Source organism: Takifugu flavidus, chromosome 9 (assembly GCF_003711565.1).
Source record: "Takifugu flavidus isolate HTHZ2018 chromosome 9, ASM371156v2, whole genome shotgun sequence".
NCBI classification, from domain to species: domain Eukaryota; kingdom Metazoa; phylum Chordata; class Actinopteri; order Tetraodontiformes; family Tetraodontidae; genus Takifugu; species Takifugu flavidus.
The window spans coordinates 1,039,226-1,057,704 of NC_079528.1; the positions used below are offsets into that span (position 1 = coordinate 1,039,226).

Sequence of the window (18,479 nt, forward strand, 5' to 3'; positions counted from 1 at the left end):
TGGATGTGTTATGTAAAAGCCATCAGAGTCTGGACCTGGGAATTCACGCTCCACGCCTGTGATGATGTTCTTCGGTTGGTACTGAAGCTCTGGCCAGCAGCTCACACCCAGACCGCCCCCCCCCACCCCCCCGCCCCCCCGGTCTCTCCAGGCAACAGGAGATAATGAGGGGTAGGTCTCCTCCACACGTGCTGAATTTTATCTCGATCCCAGACGCAACTTTACTCTGCAGCACTCGCGTGTCTGACTCACACAGCAGTCAAACTCCATTTGTATTAACCCAGGCTGGCAATATCAAATCAGACCGTTCGACTTGAAAGAACCTGAAACAACAACAACATCCACATTCAAATAAGTTATCTACAAATGATGTTTGCGCATGATTGCCTGATGGAAACAGGCAGTCATTCCGTATGAATTCCTCTCAGGTAACTATTTCCCAATGCGTTTATCTCTTTAAGCTCAAATAAACAGTTGTATCTGGGTAATGAATTTCCCCTTTGACATCTTCTTAACATATTCATATAAAATAGACTGCCAGCAGCAGAGGCCGTATTTTAATATCACTGTTGTGATGGCCCAACACAGGCTGGACGCCTTTTATCGATGCGGTGTATGTTGCCGTCAGACTGACAGTGCTATTGTAGCTCGCATTCTCGTTGAACAACTAAATGTCAGTATTGGTAGGAGGCAGGCCTGATGCGTGCTATAACCCAGTGAAATTATACTTGTGGAAAGATACACAGCAGAGCAACACGCATAAATGATAGTAATAAATGATTAGTAATAGGTTTGCCTGTCTCAGCGCAAGATTATACAAGATTAGACCAGATTATTGGCTCTGAAGGATATGCATAATTGCAAGAATCCTATTTATTTGACACAATGTGATGTTGATGGAACAGAAAGGAATAGTTCTGCAGAGCTGCAGAACCATGACAGTCACCAGTGCACGTGTGCTTCACTGAATGTTTATTAGTCTCTCCCTCCCCTGCAGAACTTTGCATGGTCTGATGGGTCCTGCGCTGTTTTTGCGTTGCATTACAAATAGTGTCGTGACAGTTTTCATATTTCATCTTTTTTTTTTTTTTGTTTTGTATTTCTATTTCAAAGTGACCAACATGAACCCTGAACATTTACAGCACGGATGAGATAATTGTAGTATCCCTGAAATCTGATCTCATCTCATAATAAAGATGATGTAAGAGATGCTACAGAGCGGCAATTACCCACTGCCCCACATTCGAGCATAATACCAGCAATAACAGCTAAATGCCTGCATACATTATACAAGACCGGCAGCAGGAAATCTCTTTGCGAGGCCTAATGACAAATAACATCAGAGTGAAAAAGACGTGAGCCCCCTCGTTGAATTTCTGTGCCCTGGGTGGTTGTTTTTTTTTTAGGGCTCATTAACACCGGTGCTGTTCTGATGGAAGAAGTGGGATGTGAGAGTGCGTCTGTGCGGCTGCTGCTGAGGCAGCGTCTGTGAATGGCTGCCCTGGGCTTTCAGCAGAACAAGGCGCAGAGCGAGCTGAAGCAAGCAGCTCTCGAGAAACAGCAACACTCGGTTATTCAGCCCTTGGCCTGTGCTCCAGAACATTGTGTATACATCTGTAATCTTACCCACCCCCTGGGCTCTCTCAGACCCCACCCCCACCCCAACGCCAGCACCTTGCTCTTTCCTGCCCCCCCCCCCCCCCCCCACACACACACACTTCCTGCGTCACCTATGTGCGGCATCGTGTGATTTTTCTTTACACAAAATGTAGTCAAGCAAATACGTGCCCACGCACTCCACGTCGACGGCTATCACACGCGCGGCAGCGGCCTTGAAGATACGCCCGTGTGTGTGTGGATCATGCGGTTTTAATGTGTGGGTGACACGACACATGCACAGTTAATATCTTAATCTGCAAAATTAAAATAAAAAAAACCAACAAAGCGCCCGTGTGCTTTCCCTCCCCTCCCATAGGATCCTCTGTCCTCTCCTCTTCTCAGCTCCTCGGTCCAGAAATTCAGAGCATGGTTTCTAGCCCTGTGTGTGTGTGTGTGTGTGTGTGTGTGTGTGTTCAAATATACATGGGGGCTGCGTGAATGCGATCCCGTCCTGGGCGGCCGAGCGGCTGCGAGCTGTGTCATGCGTCAGCTGCGTGCAGATGAGTCTCTGTCACTGAGACGTGCTCCTCTCCCTCCCTGCCTCCAGCTCGGCTTCATCCGCTGTATTGAGGCATTCGCACAGCGTCTCTGGTGCCTCTGCTGTTTTGCTGCACCACTACATTGCAGTCCAAGTGTAAACGCCTGCTGTTGTCTCAGCGAATACGTGCTCTCTGACATGTATCGATTTCACTTCAGCTGCACAAGGTGATGTGCTTGTAGGACAAAGGATATAAATGTGATGTGATCATTTGTATTATTCTGCCATCACCTGCTTGTTAATGTGTGCTGCTGTTTCCTTGGGGACTGCAGAGACTATGAAATTGCACAGATGCCACCCCCCCCCCCCATATGTCTTTATTGTTTTTATTGCATCACCAATCAATCATCATCTGGCTAAATTGCTTTATATTTTTTTCATTTCGATACATACCAAGTGTTAATTGCTCTGATTTTAGCATTATTGTGTTTGTTTCTAATGGAAGGCATTATAAAATGTCTTTCAAGCTCCTGCGGAGTTCAAAACAACAGCCACGTATTTTTCCCCTCGCATCTATTTGAATTTGAATGCTGTGCTTTTAGCACCAGGGTTGTTTGATTATCCACAGACAGGGAGCTGTGCTGGATTCCATTCCTTTCATCATGTTTAACCAGTGTGAGCTGGCTCCCCTGTCGTATTTTACGAGAGGTGATTTCGGTGCCTCTCCCTTATGCAGATGATTTTGGCTGCCTCTCCCCAATCTAACCTTTAAGAGCTGGATATTGCATTTGACAAGAGGGCTCACCCTGTTGCCTCCGCTCTCAGCAGGTGGTCTTCCTGGCTGCTTCACCTGGCTGGGCTACTTAGGCCATATGCTAATGTGAGTTACACTCAATGAAAGGCTGGATGCCGGATCCGTCTACAGGTGACGGAGGCTCAATTTTACACCAGGCTGGATATTTCAGACTGATCGGGGGGATGTTGGTGTTGGCTAACAATATCCCTCTGATTTCAATATTAGATATCAGCTATTCATATTTGGAATGTATTCATTTACATAAATAAATTTCAGGTTAATTTAGGGTCTGTATGTGTGATCTTGTGTTGTCATGTACAGTATTTCCCCCATGCCACTGATAAATATTCATGTTTTTTTTACTATTGGGGTCTCCATGTCTATCTAATATGGTTAGATTCCCAGTTCCTTCATGCCACCAAGTTGCTGTTTGATAATGAAAACCATTGACGGGTATTTTTTTTCTTTCTGCTCTGCCAAAGCTGTGGCTACACAGAGATGCAGACGGCACTGTTTACTGCAGCGTATGAATACAAGGTTGGGTTTTGCTCTCTATTCAGGTACAAATGTTAGAAATGGTCATATGCTGAGACAAAGGACAGCATATTGCATTCAGACCTTGAATATTCAGCACAACCCCGCAATTTTATGTAATGATCTTCGAACATTCATGATAGACGTGTATAAATCATCCAAAGGGCATTTTCACGCCAGTGGTGTAATGAATAAAACCCTATATTCAAAACAGCAAGAGTCCTGTCTTACATGAGGCGAAGCGCTCTGTTTCTGACTAAAGTCACCTTTTCACTGCGAAACCAGCCAGGGAGAGCAGCTCCGAAACCAAGACAACAAGCCGGGGACATCATGCTGCAGCCGCATTTGTTTGCGAGTGGCGAAAATCTGTTTTTTACACTTGTGAATATGGTTTAGTTTTGTGCTTCGTGTCCTGACTGTGAACACGGACACTTGTGCTATTTTTGCACGTTCACGTGCACATTTGTTAGTATCATCGAAGACACAATGTTTGCTGCAAAAAGGAAAAGAAAAAAAATCAAGCCAAACCCAAATCTGTGTAATTCTTGCAGGGCTGATATGAGCAGAGCTTAGCCTGGCTGATTGTTTCACCTTAATGCTGCATCGCTCTGCCGCTCACATGTTCCGCCTTCGTCTGTTTAAATGTATGCATGGAGCTGGAAATCCCAGCTGCTGGCAGGTTCTCTGCTGCTGCAGTGCTCTCTGCTGTGGTAAGCCGTTATCTGATTGTTATTGTTCTTTTTTCTTAAGCTGGCAAACACTATAAAGATAGCACAAAGAGTAGGTAAGGCAAGTCTGGTCAACTCGATTGGCTAATAACACACAGGCACCATTTGTCTCTCTTCTGTCTGTGCTGAAACAGATAGAGTAACTGTGTGGAATAAAGGAGATGCTCCACTCTCTATCACACTCCATCAGCATTATTTTCCAGGCCTGCCAGTTGCTTTGTACAGCACCTCTCCCTGCCAAGTAGGCGACTGGCGTTCGACCAGGGGCTAGTGACAACAGGCTACAGTGGGAAGCAAGGAGAGCTGTGCACGAGCCAAGTCTATTCATTTCCCGAGGCCGCCGACTGAAGCACAGAACTCGATCTGCTCTCGCTGAGGAGAACGCGGATCTTTAAGGATTTGTTTTATGGTATTGCGCTCGACGTTGGAAACGATCATAAACTCGGTCTGTCTGCCTCGGCGTGACAGCACAAACGCTGGGAAGTGGCGGTGCCATGCTAACAGGTTTCTGACGGCTGTGAATATCCAGATTTGCTGACTTGTACCGTAGTGAGTGCACGATAAGTGCTGTACATACGGAGGTGAATCACATGTGCCGGAAAGCCTATAATAAATGGATCATTTGTTTGTAGTCCCCAGCCACACTCCAGAACTCACTTTCCAGCCTGTGGAAACATCAGCACATGGGGGTTGGAGGCAGAAAAGTAATTTTTTTCCCCACTGTGTGTCACAGATGGTGGGAAAGCCTTTGTAATGCTAATATAATATCACACTGTGTCGGCCTAGCACTGCAGTTTCCTCTGTGTGCCAAGCAGCCTGACTGTGGAGTGATTTACCCCTCTGTGGAGAAAAAGACCTCCCTCGGTTTTCCCTGAATGGCTGTGTGGTCGGCCGGTCTTGCTGCCCGGCCTGCTGCGACCGGTCCCGCCTTTACATTATTGATTCCATGGTGCATCCAGTGTTTTGTGCTGTTAATTAACTCGGCCTCTGAGTGCTTTTCGCATTGTCTGAGCTTATTAAAACTGATTATACAAAGGGAGATGGGGCTGTTAAAAACCTCAGGACAGAGCGACTTGGATGAGGCTGACAGCACTTGAAACTGCACATTTAGAGACGGCAGTGCAGCTCATGGGTCATGGTGGAATGAGAAATTAGGACAGATATGGAAACACAGTAACACCACCTCCGAGGATTCAGATATCTTTGTGTTTCAGTCATGCCTGATTCACTCAGATACGCAATCGTTGTGAAGGTGGTACGATCTGGTTCTCTTTGAGACCTTAGAATTTAGTAAGTACTTATTTTATTCGTTTAGTGCGGGATCATAGTGGGTAATAAATGTATTAGAAATTAGTGCAAAAATAAAAATGATCCCTCATTTTAAAAAATACCAAAATGAAATGTTTTTCTTACGCAAAGCTGGTCTCATGATCGAACAATAAAAAAGTAATATTATCAATAACACGCCACCTCCCAACAAACAGGCCAATCAGAGGCCACTTCCTTCTGCGTGAGCCAATGTCATCGCGCCTCCTTGAGTCAGCTGCCACAGAGGAGGAGACAGAGACACTGATGTCTCTCTCCAGCAGCGCCACGTCATGTTGTCTATTCGATTTCCAGCCCTCATCTCTGGTATTTGAATCACAAGGGGGAGCGTTTCATATCCTTGCTGGGAGAAGAAGGGTGATCTTGTCTATCTGAAAGAACATGCTGGATTAAGGGGGTTATTTCCCCAGAGGGGGGATATGAGAGTGAGTGTCACTCACAGAGCACTCAGCCTCGTTCCCCTTCCGCAGGTTGTCAGGGACCCAGCTTTGACTTTTCCTCCTTCCTCTCCTTCATCATGCTTTTCCTCTCCTCATCTTCTCCTTTCTCTGGCTTCTGCCACTTCTTCATCAAAGCTACCATCTCGTCACGCTTCCTTCCTCCTTCTATTGCTCCTGTAGTGCCGCCCTACAGGGAATGGAGAATTGCGTGGTTCGGAGGATGGTTGTTATTCCAATCACACCCCTGATGCAGCGAGGGTCCAGTAAAGTACAGAATAATTGGCAGGTTCCACCAGCTTCAGGCAGGCTTTCTATTCCTGTGTGTGTGTGTGTGTGTGTGTGTGGCATTGATGAGAAAGAGGCTGCTGAGGCTGCATTCGGAGGTCATTTCATTAATTACTGCTCTTGTTTTATGTACTGTGCGTGTTCTCACATTTGGTGTGTGAGTGATGACATGAACACGCTGAGTGACCCTTTGCAAATAAAAAAAATGCAAATTTTTGGTTTCAATTATTTAAATTAACCAGCTGAAAAAATATTGGACGGTTGTTCGATAGCTCCCTCCGTCCCTCAATATTACATTTCTATCAGTCATTTGAAGGTAACTCAAGGAAATATGTGTATGGAATGAGAAAGTGGGAAAGGATCATGAGCGCCCCCTGTCGGCCGACTGCAGTAGCACAACAAGAACCTTCCCCCGTCCTAATCACAGAAACAAACCGAAACGCTCTAAATCGTTTTTTCCCCAACCAAAAAGATGTTTTCATTTCTCATAGGTGCTTCTGAACAATTTGGACATCTGGAATCATGGGGAACTCCAAGTTTTGTGAGGTCATAACCGACCAATTCTGCTGAATGTTCAAGTGGATGGTGTTGCAATGTGAAGTGTGACCCACAAATGATTAGGCTTGGTGTGTTGAAAAGGTTGGAGTTCAAATGGCCATTCGAAAAAATCACCATAACTATTGGAGAACTACCTACAACAGATAGAATCTGCTGGAACACTGAAAATGATGGTCTGCCCCCACTCCCCCCAAGGTCTGAAACCTCAACCCCATCCAGCAAATTTGTTGGCCAGACAGAAGACCCAGCATACAGCGTACCGACGGACAAATTGGTTCCCAAATAGCAGCAATAGCGAGGCGTCATCACTCTGTTGCGTTGTTGGGTGTAAGATGTCACAGCAGAAATGTTCCACTTTTTAATTGGGGGGGTCCATGAGTGACCACGCTGCAGGGCGCCTTTGTGGCACTTTGCTCTTATTCTGTCTGACAAAAGATGGAGCGTTTGTTTCTGTTTGGAGGCAGGAAAGCCTGAAACCAGCCGGTTCACAATGTTGCTGTCCGCTGTAAAAGAGATTTGGCTTTTTCTTAGACAACAGATTAATGGCGCTGTTGGAGCAGATTCTTTGGTAAACACACACACACACACACACACACACACACACCTAATTAACCGAGGGTCATTGCGGGTCAAGGGGCAGAGGTTGCGGGTCACACGGGTTCGCCTCCTGCCTTCTGACTGATGGGACTCCGGGGGTGACTGCTGATACACATCATTGGATTCATGCGGGTCAGTTAATAAAGCATGTGGGGAACCGAGCTGTAGACAAGCATCCAGGAGAATAAACTAGTGCTATCTTCTGGCAAACACACTGACCCCCAGACTTAATGGAACATGTCTCCCCTCCACACACTGCTGCATTGATTAGCCATCGATAGCAGGTGTATTCTACACTGATTGCTAGTGCAAATCTTCTTTTTTGGCCACCATATGTGTGCTGGGCCCGTCTGTTCTCACAGCGGTTCAATTAACTAGGTACAATATATAAATGTGTCATTTCAAATGCTGCTACTTTTTTCTTTTTTTCTAAGGTGTGAGTGGCTACCATGGAGACCAAGAACCACAGCGACCACCATCACTGCTTGTTCTGACACGGTGCCTTTTTGATCCAACCTCACCTTTTAAGGGCTTCTCATTATGAAAGGCTTTTTGTGACACTTACAAAAGCAGACATGTACTGCCCGCACAAGTGCACGCAGTAAATACGTAACATGCACTGGATAACTCAAAGGCACTCACAAAAACTCCCCGCTTAATACAGGAGCACAGCCAAGTGCCGTAGCAGGGTAAAAAGCAGACATACAGAGCCATGAGGCACAGACGGTGTGTTGAGCAACACAAAGCAGTGGCCCTGAAAATGACGTTAATGTCAGTTATTCTGCAGCTAATGCGGGTAAGGTGGAACAAAGCTTCAATAATAAAAACTATTGATCAGTTCCAGCTCTAATGGGTCTGACAGGAGTTGTTGTGGGAGCGTAAGCCTGCGGGGTGTCACCGTATCAGCGGCCATCGCGTTGGTGCAGGGGCCCCCAGACTCAGATTCAGCACAGCCTGACTGTAACAGCGCGCAAAAATATGATAATTGTGTTTCTGATGGAGGGTGTCGATGATTATAAAGTGAGATGTGTGCGTGCACGCTTGTGTGTGTGTGTGCTTTGTATGTGTCTCTGGAGTTAAAAGGTTGGTCATTGGCAGTTCTCAGCTCTGTGTTGTTGGGTGCATCTTTCTGTATTTGTGGACAGTTACTCATACATCAGCATCTTTTTAGCTCTAGCGAGTGGGTGAACCGCGCGCTTAACGAATGTGTGTTGCGCTGCGGACATGATCGTGCGAGTGCATGAGTGTGTGCGCACGTGTATGCGCAGCCTCATTAAATCTGCAGTTGTTTCCAAAGACTGACCCAGACCAAGAGCAGTGGGTGGACAAAACACAGATTTGCACAGAAATCTGGATTGCAGAAGTTTATTGTCTGCTGCGCGTGTTTTTTGATATTTTTACACGTGTGTGAATACTTTGACGATATTTTGATAATACATTTTCCAATTATTTGTTGAAATATATATGATATATGATACACTCAGCGCTCTCACACTGTACTGTGTGTGCTCGTGTGGGATGACTCCTTACATCATTATTATACATTTCGATCATTTTTTCATGAATATCTCTGATAATTCCATCCGTGAACTGCTGCATTGCCACAAGAGTGGGTGGGAAATAGTCTGAAAAGATGCAGATGTTGATGCGCTAATGTCAGCATTTATAGCATGAACTATTGAACTATTTGATTAACTCAAGCTACCATAAGGTGAATATGACTTCAGGACCTTCTTACCTGGGCTTCGCCTCACGCCAGGCATGCAGATGCCTTCATTTTGCTGTGGAACCCATCGAAATGGGTCAGAACTCTGAGCACTAGCAAATTCCACAGGTGAACATGGGAGAACGCCGTTTGCATATGTTAGCGTGGACGCTAACGCCGCCTCCGTCTCATTAGCAGCAGGGCTGAGGCCCAGAGCTGCTTCTTGCTCAGGTGGGACAACTGATGAGGCCTGACTATGTGACCTTTAACAACCTAATCAACTTTTAACACCTCGGCTACCTCCTGCTTTATTGCCATTCTTCCTCGTGTCACTCACAGGAAAGGGCTGATCCCCAGTTAGACTGTTTTTAAAAAAAAAAAAAAATTAATCAGAAGCTTTGTTTTAACTGATCGTCTGAGGACGGATGAATGAAGCACGATTGTCTACAGAGACACTCACTCACACACTAACACACACACACACACACACACACACACACACACACAGGCAGCAGAAACAGTCTCTGGAGGCATGTAGTGATTCACACTCTTGACCTCCCCTCTGCTTGTTTCTCCTCCTCCTTTCTTCCTCCTCATCACTCTCTCTTCCTCTCTGTGCAGTTCAAGTGCTCAGTTTGCACAAATGATAAACAGAAACGCGAACACTGTACTTTACAACTGATTTCTTTATGTCTTCCAATGAAATACGGGTTTATCAGTTAATGTTCTCATCTTCAGTCATCCAGTCCACAGCATGAGCATGCCCCCCCCCCCCCCCCCCCCCCCCCCCCCCCCCCCCCCCCACACACACACACACATAAAGGTGGACTACAACCCAGTGCAAACTCACATTTCAGCCTCAGCTTCAGTGTGAAACACTGCAGCACAACTTATCACAAATGGGACATTTGGGTCAAAGTGAGACTGGATTTCAACTCAAGACTCCTTCAGCCCAGATGCTCAGACCTTTGTGCTGTTTCCCACCACCTTCCTGTCACCTTCTGCTGTCAGCCACTAATTTCCAAAGTTGATTTTACAGCGAGGAACTCTGGAGAATTATGGAAAATGCCGTTTTAACGAGATCAAAATTGTGTGGCGTGCTGCGTTTGAAACGAGTGCTTGCCTGATGTGAGATTTCCAGTGAGAATATTTGCCGTTGCTGTCATTTGGTGAACAACAGTGCCTCTGTTCCCATAAACTGGCAGTGAAGTTCTGCTTTTTAAACTTTAAATGGTTGATATATCTGCACACAAGACACGTCCTCAACAACTGAGGGTAGACACACGAGAGACAAAAACATGACATGAAGAGGCGCGCGTCTCTAAGGCGAGGCTGCCGTGAGCCTTTGATTGTTACAGTGATTCTGCAGGTTGTGCTGCTGATAAGGATCCACTGTGATCCTGATTCATAATCGGTCTCCGCCTATCAGAATCGTGCGGCCTCTTCCGCTGCTTGTGATTGACAGTTGCTATCTGGCGCAGATATCAGATATCTGATGTCATCTGTGACCATGTCGGGGATTTTTGGTGCTGTTGCTTGATCTGGTATGTCAGCCTGGAGCACGGAGACGTGCCACAGAATTAAGGTACCAGTAAGCAACTTTTTTATTTATCCCCTGTAATTTTCCTCACTGCCTGTCGATGAAAATGATGATAGGTGTGAGCGTTGGGGGTGAAGGAGGTTACACGGATACAATCATTGAGACATTCCAGCTGCAGAGCTGCAGAACATGGCCCTGGAAGTTCACACTCTGGGACTGGGAATCCTGTAACAGCTGTCAGGGACTCACCCACCCCCATCCCTAATCTCCAACCCTGACAGGAACGTCAGCGTAGGGGGACAATAGATGGCTGTATAAAGTTGACTGTCGTTGTTGGTTTGAGGACACGTTAAAAGAAAGACATTATCATTGTGTTTGTTGTTGTCGTATAGCAGAACAAAAGGATGAGCACATAAAAAAATCTGAACACTCAGAAGAATGCTACAGTTCCCAAGAGCAGTATAAGAAGTTACCGTTTTTGTTATCATCACGCTTCCCGACTGTGAGCCTGGCGCCGTTCTGCCTCCTGGGTACAGTCTTCTATCACTGAGAATGATTAGCTAAATTTAAGGGACCTGTTCAGTCCAGAAAGTAGTCACTTTAACATCCAAAATAATCTGAGAAATTCGGTCTATCAGGTTTAGTACAAACCAAAAGAATCTATATTATGCCTTTTTGTTGAATAAGCCATGGTAATTTGCCATTTTGCTATCCATCAGTTAATGCAGCCCTTCTTGATGCTCAGAATGGGTCAGAATGTATGCAGCATTGAGAGCGCTTATAGTAGCTCAAAAAATAGACCTTTTCTACAGAAGCAATGTTCTTTTCTCACTCTGTGTCAGATGGACTGTATTATTCAAGGTGGGACTCTGAGACGCCTTGTCTGAGTGCAACAACAAGCCCAGATAATGAGGCAACACTAACTCTATGCTAGTTTCAAACCCTCTTCATCTTTAAATGTTACTTCCCCTCTTCACTTTGTTTAAATTCCCTGGGCTCCGTCCTTTTCTTTATTCTTTTTTCTCTTCTGTAGAAAACAAATAGTGATTTTTGTAATTTTTTTGTTTTAGCAATGGCACAGGCGTACCCCTGTGCTGCGGATCACCTCCTGCTTTTTAAATCTTTGCTGTGGCTGACAGAATAACCATCATGAAAAGGTTACACACAACCAGTATAAAGATGTATCCCGTCATTTTTATGGCTACTGAATCAATAGTTATTTAATAAAAATGAGTAAAACCATCCAACCATAATCTAATATTTGCAATTTTACGTCATTTCACTCCTGTAATCAGAATAGGCCGATGCTTTTTCCTTTGCTTTGTATTATTTAACAATCTTAGCGAAAATATATGAGGTCTGATTGGCAAGTAGAAATGAAAAGGGCCCACCTAGGGTGTCCTGGAGTGATTTCTAGTTCTGCCTCCGTCATGTTAGAGGCTCTCTGGAGGCCGAATTTGCCCTCTAGGACGGTTTTAGTCAGGTGCTCAGCAGGAGAGAAGATTTGCTTCCTAGGTTTGGAATTTCTGGCCTTTAAGATAAGATTCAAATGTTCTAATACACAGTGCCGACCCTGGCTAATTGGCTTCCCCAGGCAAAATTTGGCACGGTGCTGCAGTCCTCTCCACCACCAGTGCTCAGTTAAACAGAAAACACGCCCCCCCCCCCCCCCCCCCCCCTTTCTTTTTATTTCAAAGAAAATTAACTCACGTGGTAACTCCAAAGTAACCGAACCCGCTTGCTGCCGTTTCATCTTTGTGCTGCTTTACAGCTGACGTTTGCTTGCATTTTTGTAGCCTCGAGCGATTCGTTTGAGGAGGAGTTTTGAATTGATCTGTGTTGTGATGAAATTCATTACAAGTGGAGATGTGTGTTATCTGACTCGGCGTGAGCGCGAATGTCCTCTGCCGCCGCACATATTGACACCGCCTTCACGACATTTTGGCTAACAGCAAGAAAATACCACATGACTGCGGCCACTCGCTCAGTTCAAGTGGTGAAAATCAATGACTTCTGTAGTAATATTCTGTAGCGATAGTCTTGACTCTTAAGGACAGGCCGTCAGCTCGCTCTGTTCCACGAAGCGATGGCGCACATTCTGCAGCCCTACTTTTCTTATTGTGCTTTCTTGCAGGCACCATATCAATATGTCACCTGAACCAAATGCAACTTGTCTAAATTGTGGCGCAGTTGGGGGGCTTGCAGTGGTTAAAACATTCAGTTTCAGTGACAGTAATCAGATTATTAATTTCAGCCTGAATGCAGCTCAGTCGTTCCTCCCTGTCTTGTCTTCGGTCTCCAGGCCGCTAAGATCTTTCAGCATTTCATGGTAGCAAGTGTCGTAGTCGCCGTGACGTCAGCAAATGGCCCCTTCTCCCCCAAAGAGCAGGTGAAGTGTAATGAGCTGAGGAGGACGCTCTATTAAAAGAATATTATTAAGTAGTAATGAATAATCCCTTTGTTGTGGCCTCTTCTGTTATAAAAAAAAGAGCAGTAATAGTATAATAGTCTTCCAAAGGATAAAAAGATACATGTAATACCTCTCCCCCCTCCCCCAACTATCTACACTGTCTGCTAATATCTGTGAAATATCAGCGCGTATACAGATGATGAGGGTTTGATTTTTTTTGTATTTAATTACATTTTCCTCAGGAGGTAGTACGAGGGGCAGCTCACTCGGCTCCTATGCAAACGTCCGGTGAACCTGCTCGGTACCTGTGCTGGAAACTGGAGTGGCCATTTTGGTGCTGTCTGTTTGGGTGACTGTTTCCTGCAGTGCCATGCCCTCCTCCAGACCCCCAGTGTTGACACAACGGATCCTTTGTGCTACTGCTGCGTGTTGTGCTGTCGAACGCGGCTCCTCTCCAGGCAGGCCTGCTGCCGGGGCCTCGTCTGAGAGACCCGTAATCAAATCGATGGTAAACGCTCTGAAATAGGGAAGCGGCGAGGAGCTTTCAGGAATTAGATTGCGGTACAGATAAGTTCCACATAGAGCAAGTAAACATGTTCTTATCTTGTTATCTAGCTTTCACATTAACACATGGTGCGTGGAGGAGGTAGGAGAGGGTTAGGGAGGATAAATCAAGTCCTAATCTGTCTCTTTGACTTGTCCTGCTGTCTGTTCTTTGTCTCTGTTTCTGCCCCTCACCGCGCAGAGCGCCTGGTGCACACACAGGAACAATAGAGGGGGTCAGCAGTACCAGCCATTTTCCTGCACCTGCTGAATGCTCCTGAGATGAGCGCATGGTGATTACGTGCACTAATGCGCGGTGTTTAAAAAGCGGTTTCCTGCAGCAGGGTACCCGTGATGGTGCCCTCTGTGAAGTATTAATGATGTGGATGAATGAATCAGGTCGTTGAAAAACCTGTTGACGGCTGCCGGGGCGCGCTACTGAAGCTGCACGCAGACATCAGGCTTAACTGCTGGGCAAATTGGACATGCTTGTTGGCTGGAGCGCCAATTTATGTGCACTCTCTATTGCAGTTAGTCCATCTTCATTATTGAAATGGCCTCTCGTCACGTCTCTGCAGAGTGTTGCAGTCGGTACAGGGGGAGGGGGGAAGAAAATAATCCAGTATAAATAAGCCTGGAAATAAAACTGTTTCAGGTGCTGGAGCTGTGTGAAGAAACACCCCCATGCATGTGCAGCTTCTGCCACTGGAGGCCGCAGCTGTCGTTGCGTGCAAAACCCAGAGGTGTGGGGGGAAATTAGAATATTCACTGTCTAATATATTCAGATGAGCAACGAATTTCTTACATTACGGCTTCAGATTCGGGAAATGGTGAGAGACTGGTGTTTAGTTCAATGTTACCAGAACAATATCAGGGGAATGAGCCCCAAAATGGCCATAATCTGTATACATGATGACTCACTTGTCTGTTGCACAACTATGATTTTTAGGTGCAAAACCCCTAAAAGTATTGAAGCAAAAGCATTCAGTCTGAATTAAAGCACTACCTGACATGGGTTACTATACTTCATTCCATATTTAATGGGGTTTTTGTTACGTTAAATGAAAAAGCTGTGAGTTCTTTCAAAAAATCAACTACAATTAAAAGGAAAAAGAAGCTTTTTTTTACTCATGTCTTATATCGTTTCTCTACAGCACCTTTAAATCGGTGCAAGCAAAAGTTGCTACGTGGTTAAAAAAGAAAGGGATGGAAAAGCATCTCATTTTTATTTGTGCTGCTTGACGTGGAGGTGGTTTTTATTGACGTGGAATTTTAATTAATCAAGCATGCAACGCGTCCCAGATCTGAAAATAACCACATGCGCCTAAGCCCGAGCTTCAGCGGCGGTTCTGACAACCAGAGCCGGTGTTGGTTGAGCAGGCCCACGGGGTCCTGGTACCTGCTGCACACATGAGCAGGTGTGATGGCTCATGAGATAATTACCCGCCGAGCTGGTGTGTATGCAAGTGTAAGATGAAGCAGGGGCTCCCGTCAGGTAGCCCTCCCGCTCCGGTCAGTGAACAGCTAATGACAGTTCCGAGCGAGGGATGAAAGAGATGGCAGTTGTTTGCAGTCAGCTGCACACTACCTTTCTCTTATTGTCTGCCGTCTGTCTTAATCTCCCAGGCGCCGTTTTCACACCTCAAGGAGATCATGTTATTAGATTCCCTCCCCTGCTCGTTTGTCATCCCGCAGCCCCGCTCCTCCAGAGAGGAACTGCGGGAGCTGAAGAAAGAAAACAATACAAACAGTCAGGAGGCCACCGCATCAAATGTTCATCATTTACTGGCTCAGAGTCGGTTGTAGCGCCATTCTTCTTTAAGAAATCACTGGGGTCGTGTTCTGCTCTCTGCAGAAAAGGATTTTAAAAAAAAAAGCTTCTCTTCACCCCCACATGTATAAGTTTAAGGTTTATTAATCAGATTTCAAGAGAAATATCTACATTATCTTGGAATAAATGGTTGTTTTTGCTCTTAAAATGTCCTGTTGGGGGTTGGTTTTCATGCCGCTTCGCACAGAAGCAGAAAAGTTAGCTAATTACAAGCACGACACCCATGTAAGGTTTGCATAGGTTAATAACTCTGATACAAATGTTAACTGAAGCTTAAAATAGGAATGTGTTGCATACAGTTGCCATAGCGATCTTAGCAGTGATTCTTTATGTGCTCTGCCAGTTGGTCTAAATTAATCTTAGTCACGAATCGCTGTGAAGAATGAAGAGTGATCGTTTGTGCCCTGAGAGACTTTGCGGTGCTTTTTTTAAATTGTATTTGAAATCATTTCTCTCATTACTGCACCTTTATATTCGTGGGTGATGTTGTTGTTGTTGTGGGACTAAGGTTATTCCACTCACTCTCTGTCCTGTTTCTTCCGTTCAACAGGTGGGACAGTTGAAATGATGCGTAGGAGGTGAAGCGCTGGGCTGTATTGATGGACGTGTTAACAGACAGCAGTCTCACATTGATCGTGAAGACTTCGGAGCAGGACAATGCAAACGCACTGGAGAACACAGGTGGAGACTCCTCACGTTTGCACCACAGCTCGGACTCACATGTGTCGGCCAGCGATATTTGAAGTTGTTACTAAAAGTTGAGAGCAGTAAAGAACTCGTCAGGATGTATGAAATCTTAAGGACACGATTCATCTCAGAACACTGTTCAAAGTTAGAAAAGGAGGTGATTAGGAAACACCACGGAACCGGCTTCCTTTAATTAGCTCTCTGCATTCAATTTTTAAGCTCTTGAACAAGATAGGGGGATGCTGAGTCCTATTTTAAAACCAAAAGTGAGAAAGAAACATTAAATTTGCCTTTTTAAGCTATCACTAATCCTCTCACCCAGTGCTCCTGCCATGATAGCAACTACCTTCTCTCATAAAAAGGTGCAAATGTAAGAGAAGGTGTAACCACTAATTCTCTTGCACTCATTTACATTCATCAGCATCAGCCAAAGTGGGTGTGTGGATGATTTTTTTTTTATTACTTTCGATATCTAAAACAAAAACTTGCTGACCACGCTGGTTGAAGACCTTTTATATAAGTAAAATATGAAAGTAGAACTTGAATGATTCTTCTCCCTGAGCATTTTTAATGAAGTGATGGCTGACGCTGGACTCATTAGGGCTGTAAAGACGCATCATTTCTCATCCCGAGACATTCGCATCGAGATTTTATAAGGACGAAACTGTGCACTTAGATGAGTAACTTCATCAACACAAACGCTGCAAAAGAAAACTCATATAAAGGTCAGAAAGGTGTATTTTTGAGATTCACAGTTTCTATGCACTGCTTTGAAAAAGCTTATTGCAAATGACTAAATTACTGAATTCTACTTTCCATGGCAGGTACATGGAGATAAATGATGCTGGTCTTAAATCAGATTACTCAATCAGTACTGGGCTCTTTGGACCAGTTGGACAAAACTAACCAAGCAATTTCACTTTATCTTAAATAAATGAGAAACATTCCAAATTACATATATATATATATATATATATATATATATATATATATATATTACACATATAGCTGTGAAAGCCTCAAATTTGACACAATTATAGCTTGTACACACACCTATTTGTCATGGAGTGTTTCCGACAGTGAAATGGATCCACTCTGGCCCTTGAGACCTGCCCACTCACCCTTTCTTCATGAAGTCCCACGAAAAACTGCCTGAAATCCTGCATCTGCCATGACTCTGTCCTGTCCTCCTGGACCAGAGGTTGCTGATCCTTCAGGGGGGCTTATTCTGTGTCTGTGCTGTTGTCAGGTTCAGCGTGTCAGGCTCCCTGTGACAATCCAGATTATCCCCACCTCAGGCCTGTTCTTTTGGAGGAAAAGGGAGGAAAAAGAAAGTGCACTGAGGAGGAAAGTAGATCACCAATAACCGTACTGCAGTTAGCCATGGCCGTGCCGCACCGGCTACCGGACTGATCCTCGCCCCATGCACAAATATATCACATGAGCTGGAGCCCAGGCAGCAGGCGGCTTCTGGTTTTGGCGAAACAGCTGGATAATCGCCCCAGGTGGCTGAGCTGCAGAAGAGCTCGCTCTGCATTTTATGACTGCGAGAAAGCCTCCATAGAACCAGGATAAGGCGAAGACGACAGCCTGCAGAAAAGGGTGACAAAGGAGATGAGAGGGGGATGAGAAGGAGGGGGGCGGGATCAGTTCAAATGAAGAAAGGGTGATGTCAGCAATCTTCACATGCACGGAACTATACTTTTGCATCATGGGTTTAGGACATTTGAGTGGTTCTGGTTTGAATTTATGAAATCTGCGAAAGGCAGTCAGCACATATGTGGGAACAGGTTGCTGGGTTTTGTCTCACAGCATAGCTGTGCACGCGTGGCCACGTGTACGGAGTCAGACACTAATTGTTACGGCCGCAGGCTCCAGCGCGTCTCCGCACCCCGACGTGGCCCTCACCGAGCATTCATCTCCCCGCAGAGCCACCTGGCACAGAGCTTAGGTGTACCACAGGCGACCACGACAGAGCTCCGAGTGTCAGACAAAGGCAGGCCAAACTTCCAGTACCCCGAGCACTCGCTGGACCGGTCTGGTCCAGTTTGGCGGCGGCTTCGCTGTCTAGCACGGCTGGGTTTTGCAGGGATCATAAGATCAGCGCCTCCTGCCAGCAGCTGGGGTCCCTCCATATGCTCCGTAGTGTCGGTCCATGCCAAATTTATGAGCTATGTCACATCCAGCCAAACGTTCTTCTGCTGTGTTAACTGGTCGGGTGATCTTAGTATGAAGCATCACTTTTGAACGAGCTGCTCTTTCTCAAGCTAACTGGTGGACATTTCACATATTATACCGTAGCGTATAACATATATAAGGGTGCTGATTCCCCTTTTGACCTCTAACGTCAAAGCTGATTTGT

The 18,479-nt window shown here is 45.5% G+C and overlaps 1 protein-coding gene across 5 annotated transcripts in view; it reads left to right on the forward strand.

The window, feature by feature from the left end:
- Positions 1 to 18,479, forward strand: part of nexmifb (neurite extension and migration factor b) — a 48,112-nt gene that overhangs the window by 20,095 nt on the left and 9,538 nt on the right. For 4 of the 5 annotated variants that reach the window (XM_057042515.1, XM_057042516.1, XM_057042517.1 and 1 more), the window contains one exon: positions 15,981 to 16,111. The exons of the other annotated variant lie outside the window; for it this stretch is intronic. In XM_057042515.1, the coding sequence (XP_056898495.1) occupies positions 16,030 to 16,111 (82 nt within the window). In that variant the 5' untranslated portion in view covers positions 15,981 to 16,029. The remainder of the gene's footprint in view (positions 1 to 15,980; positions 16,112 to 18,479) is intronic. 5 annotated transcript variants of the gene reach the window in all.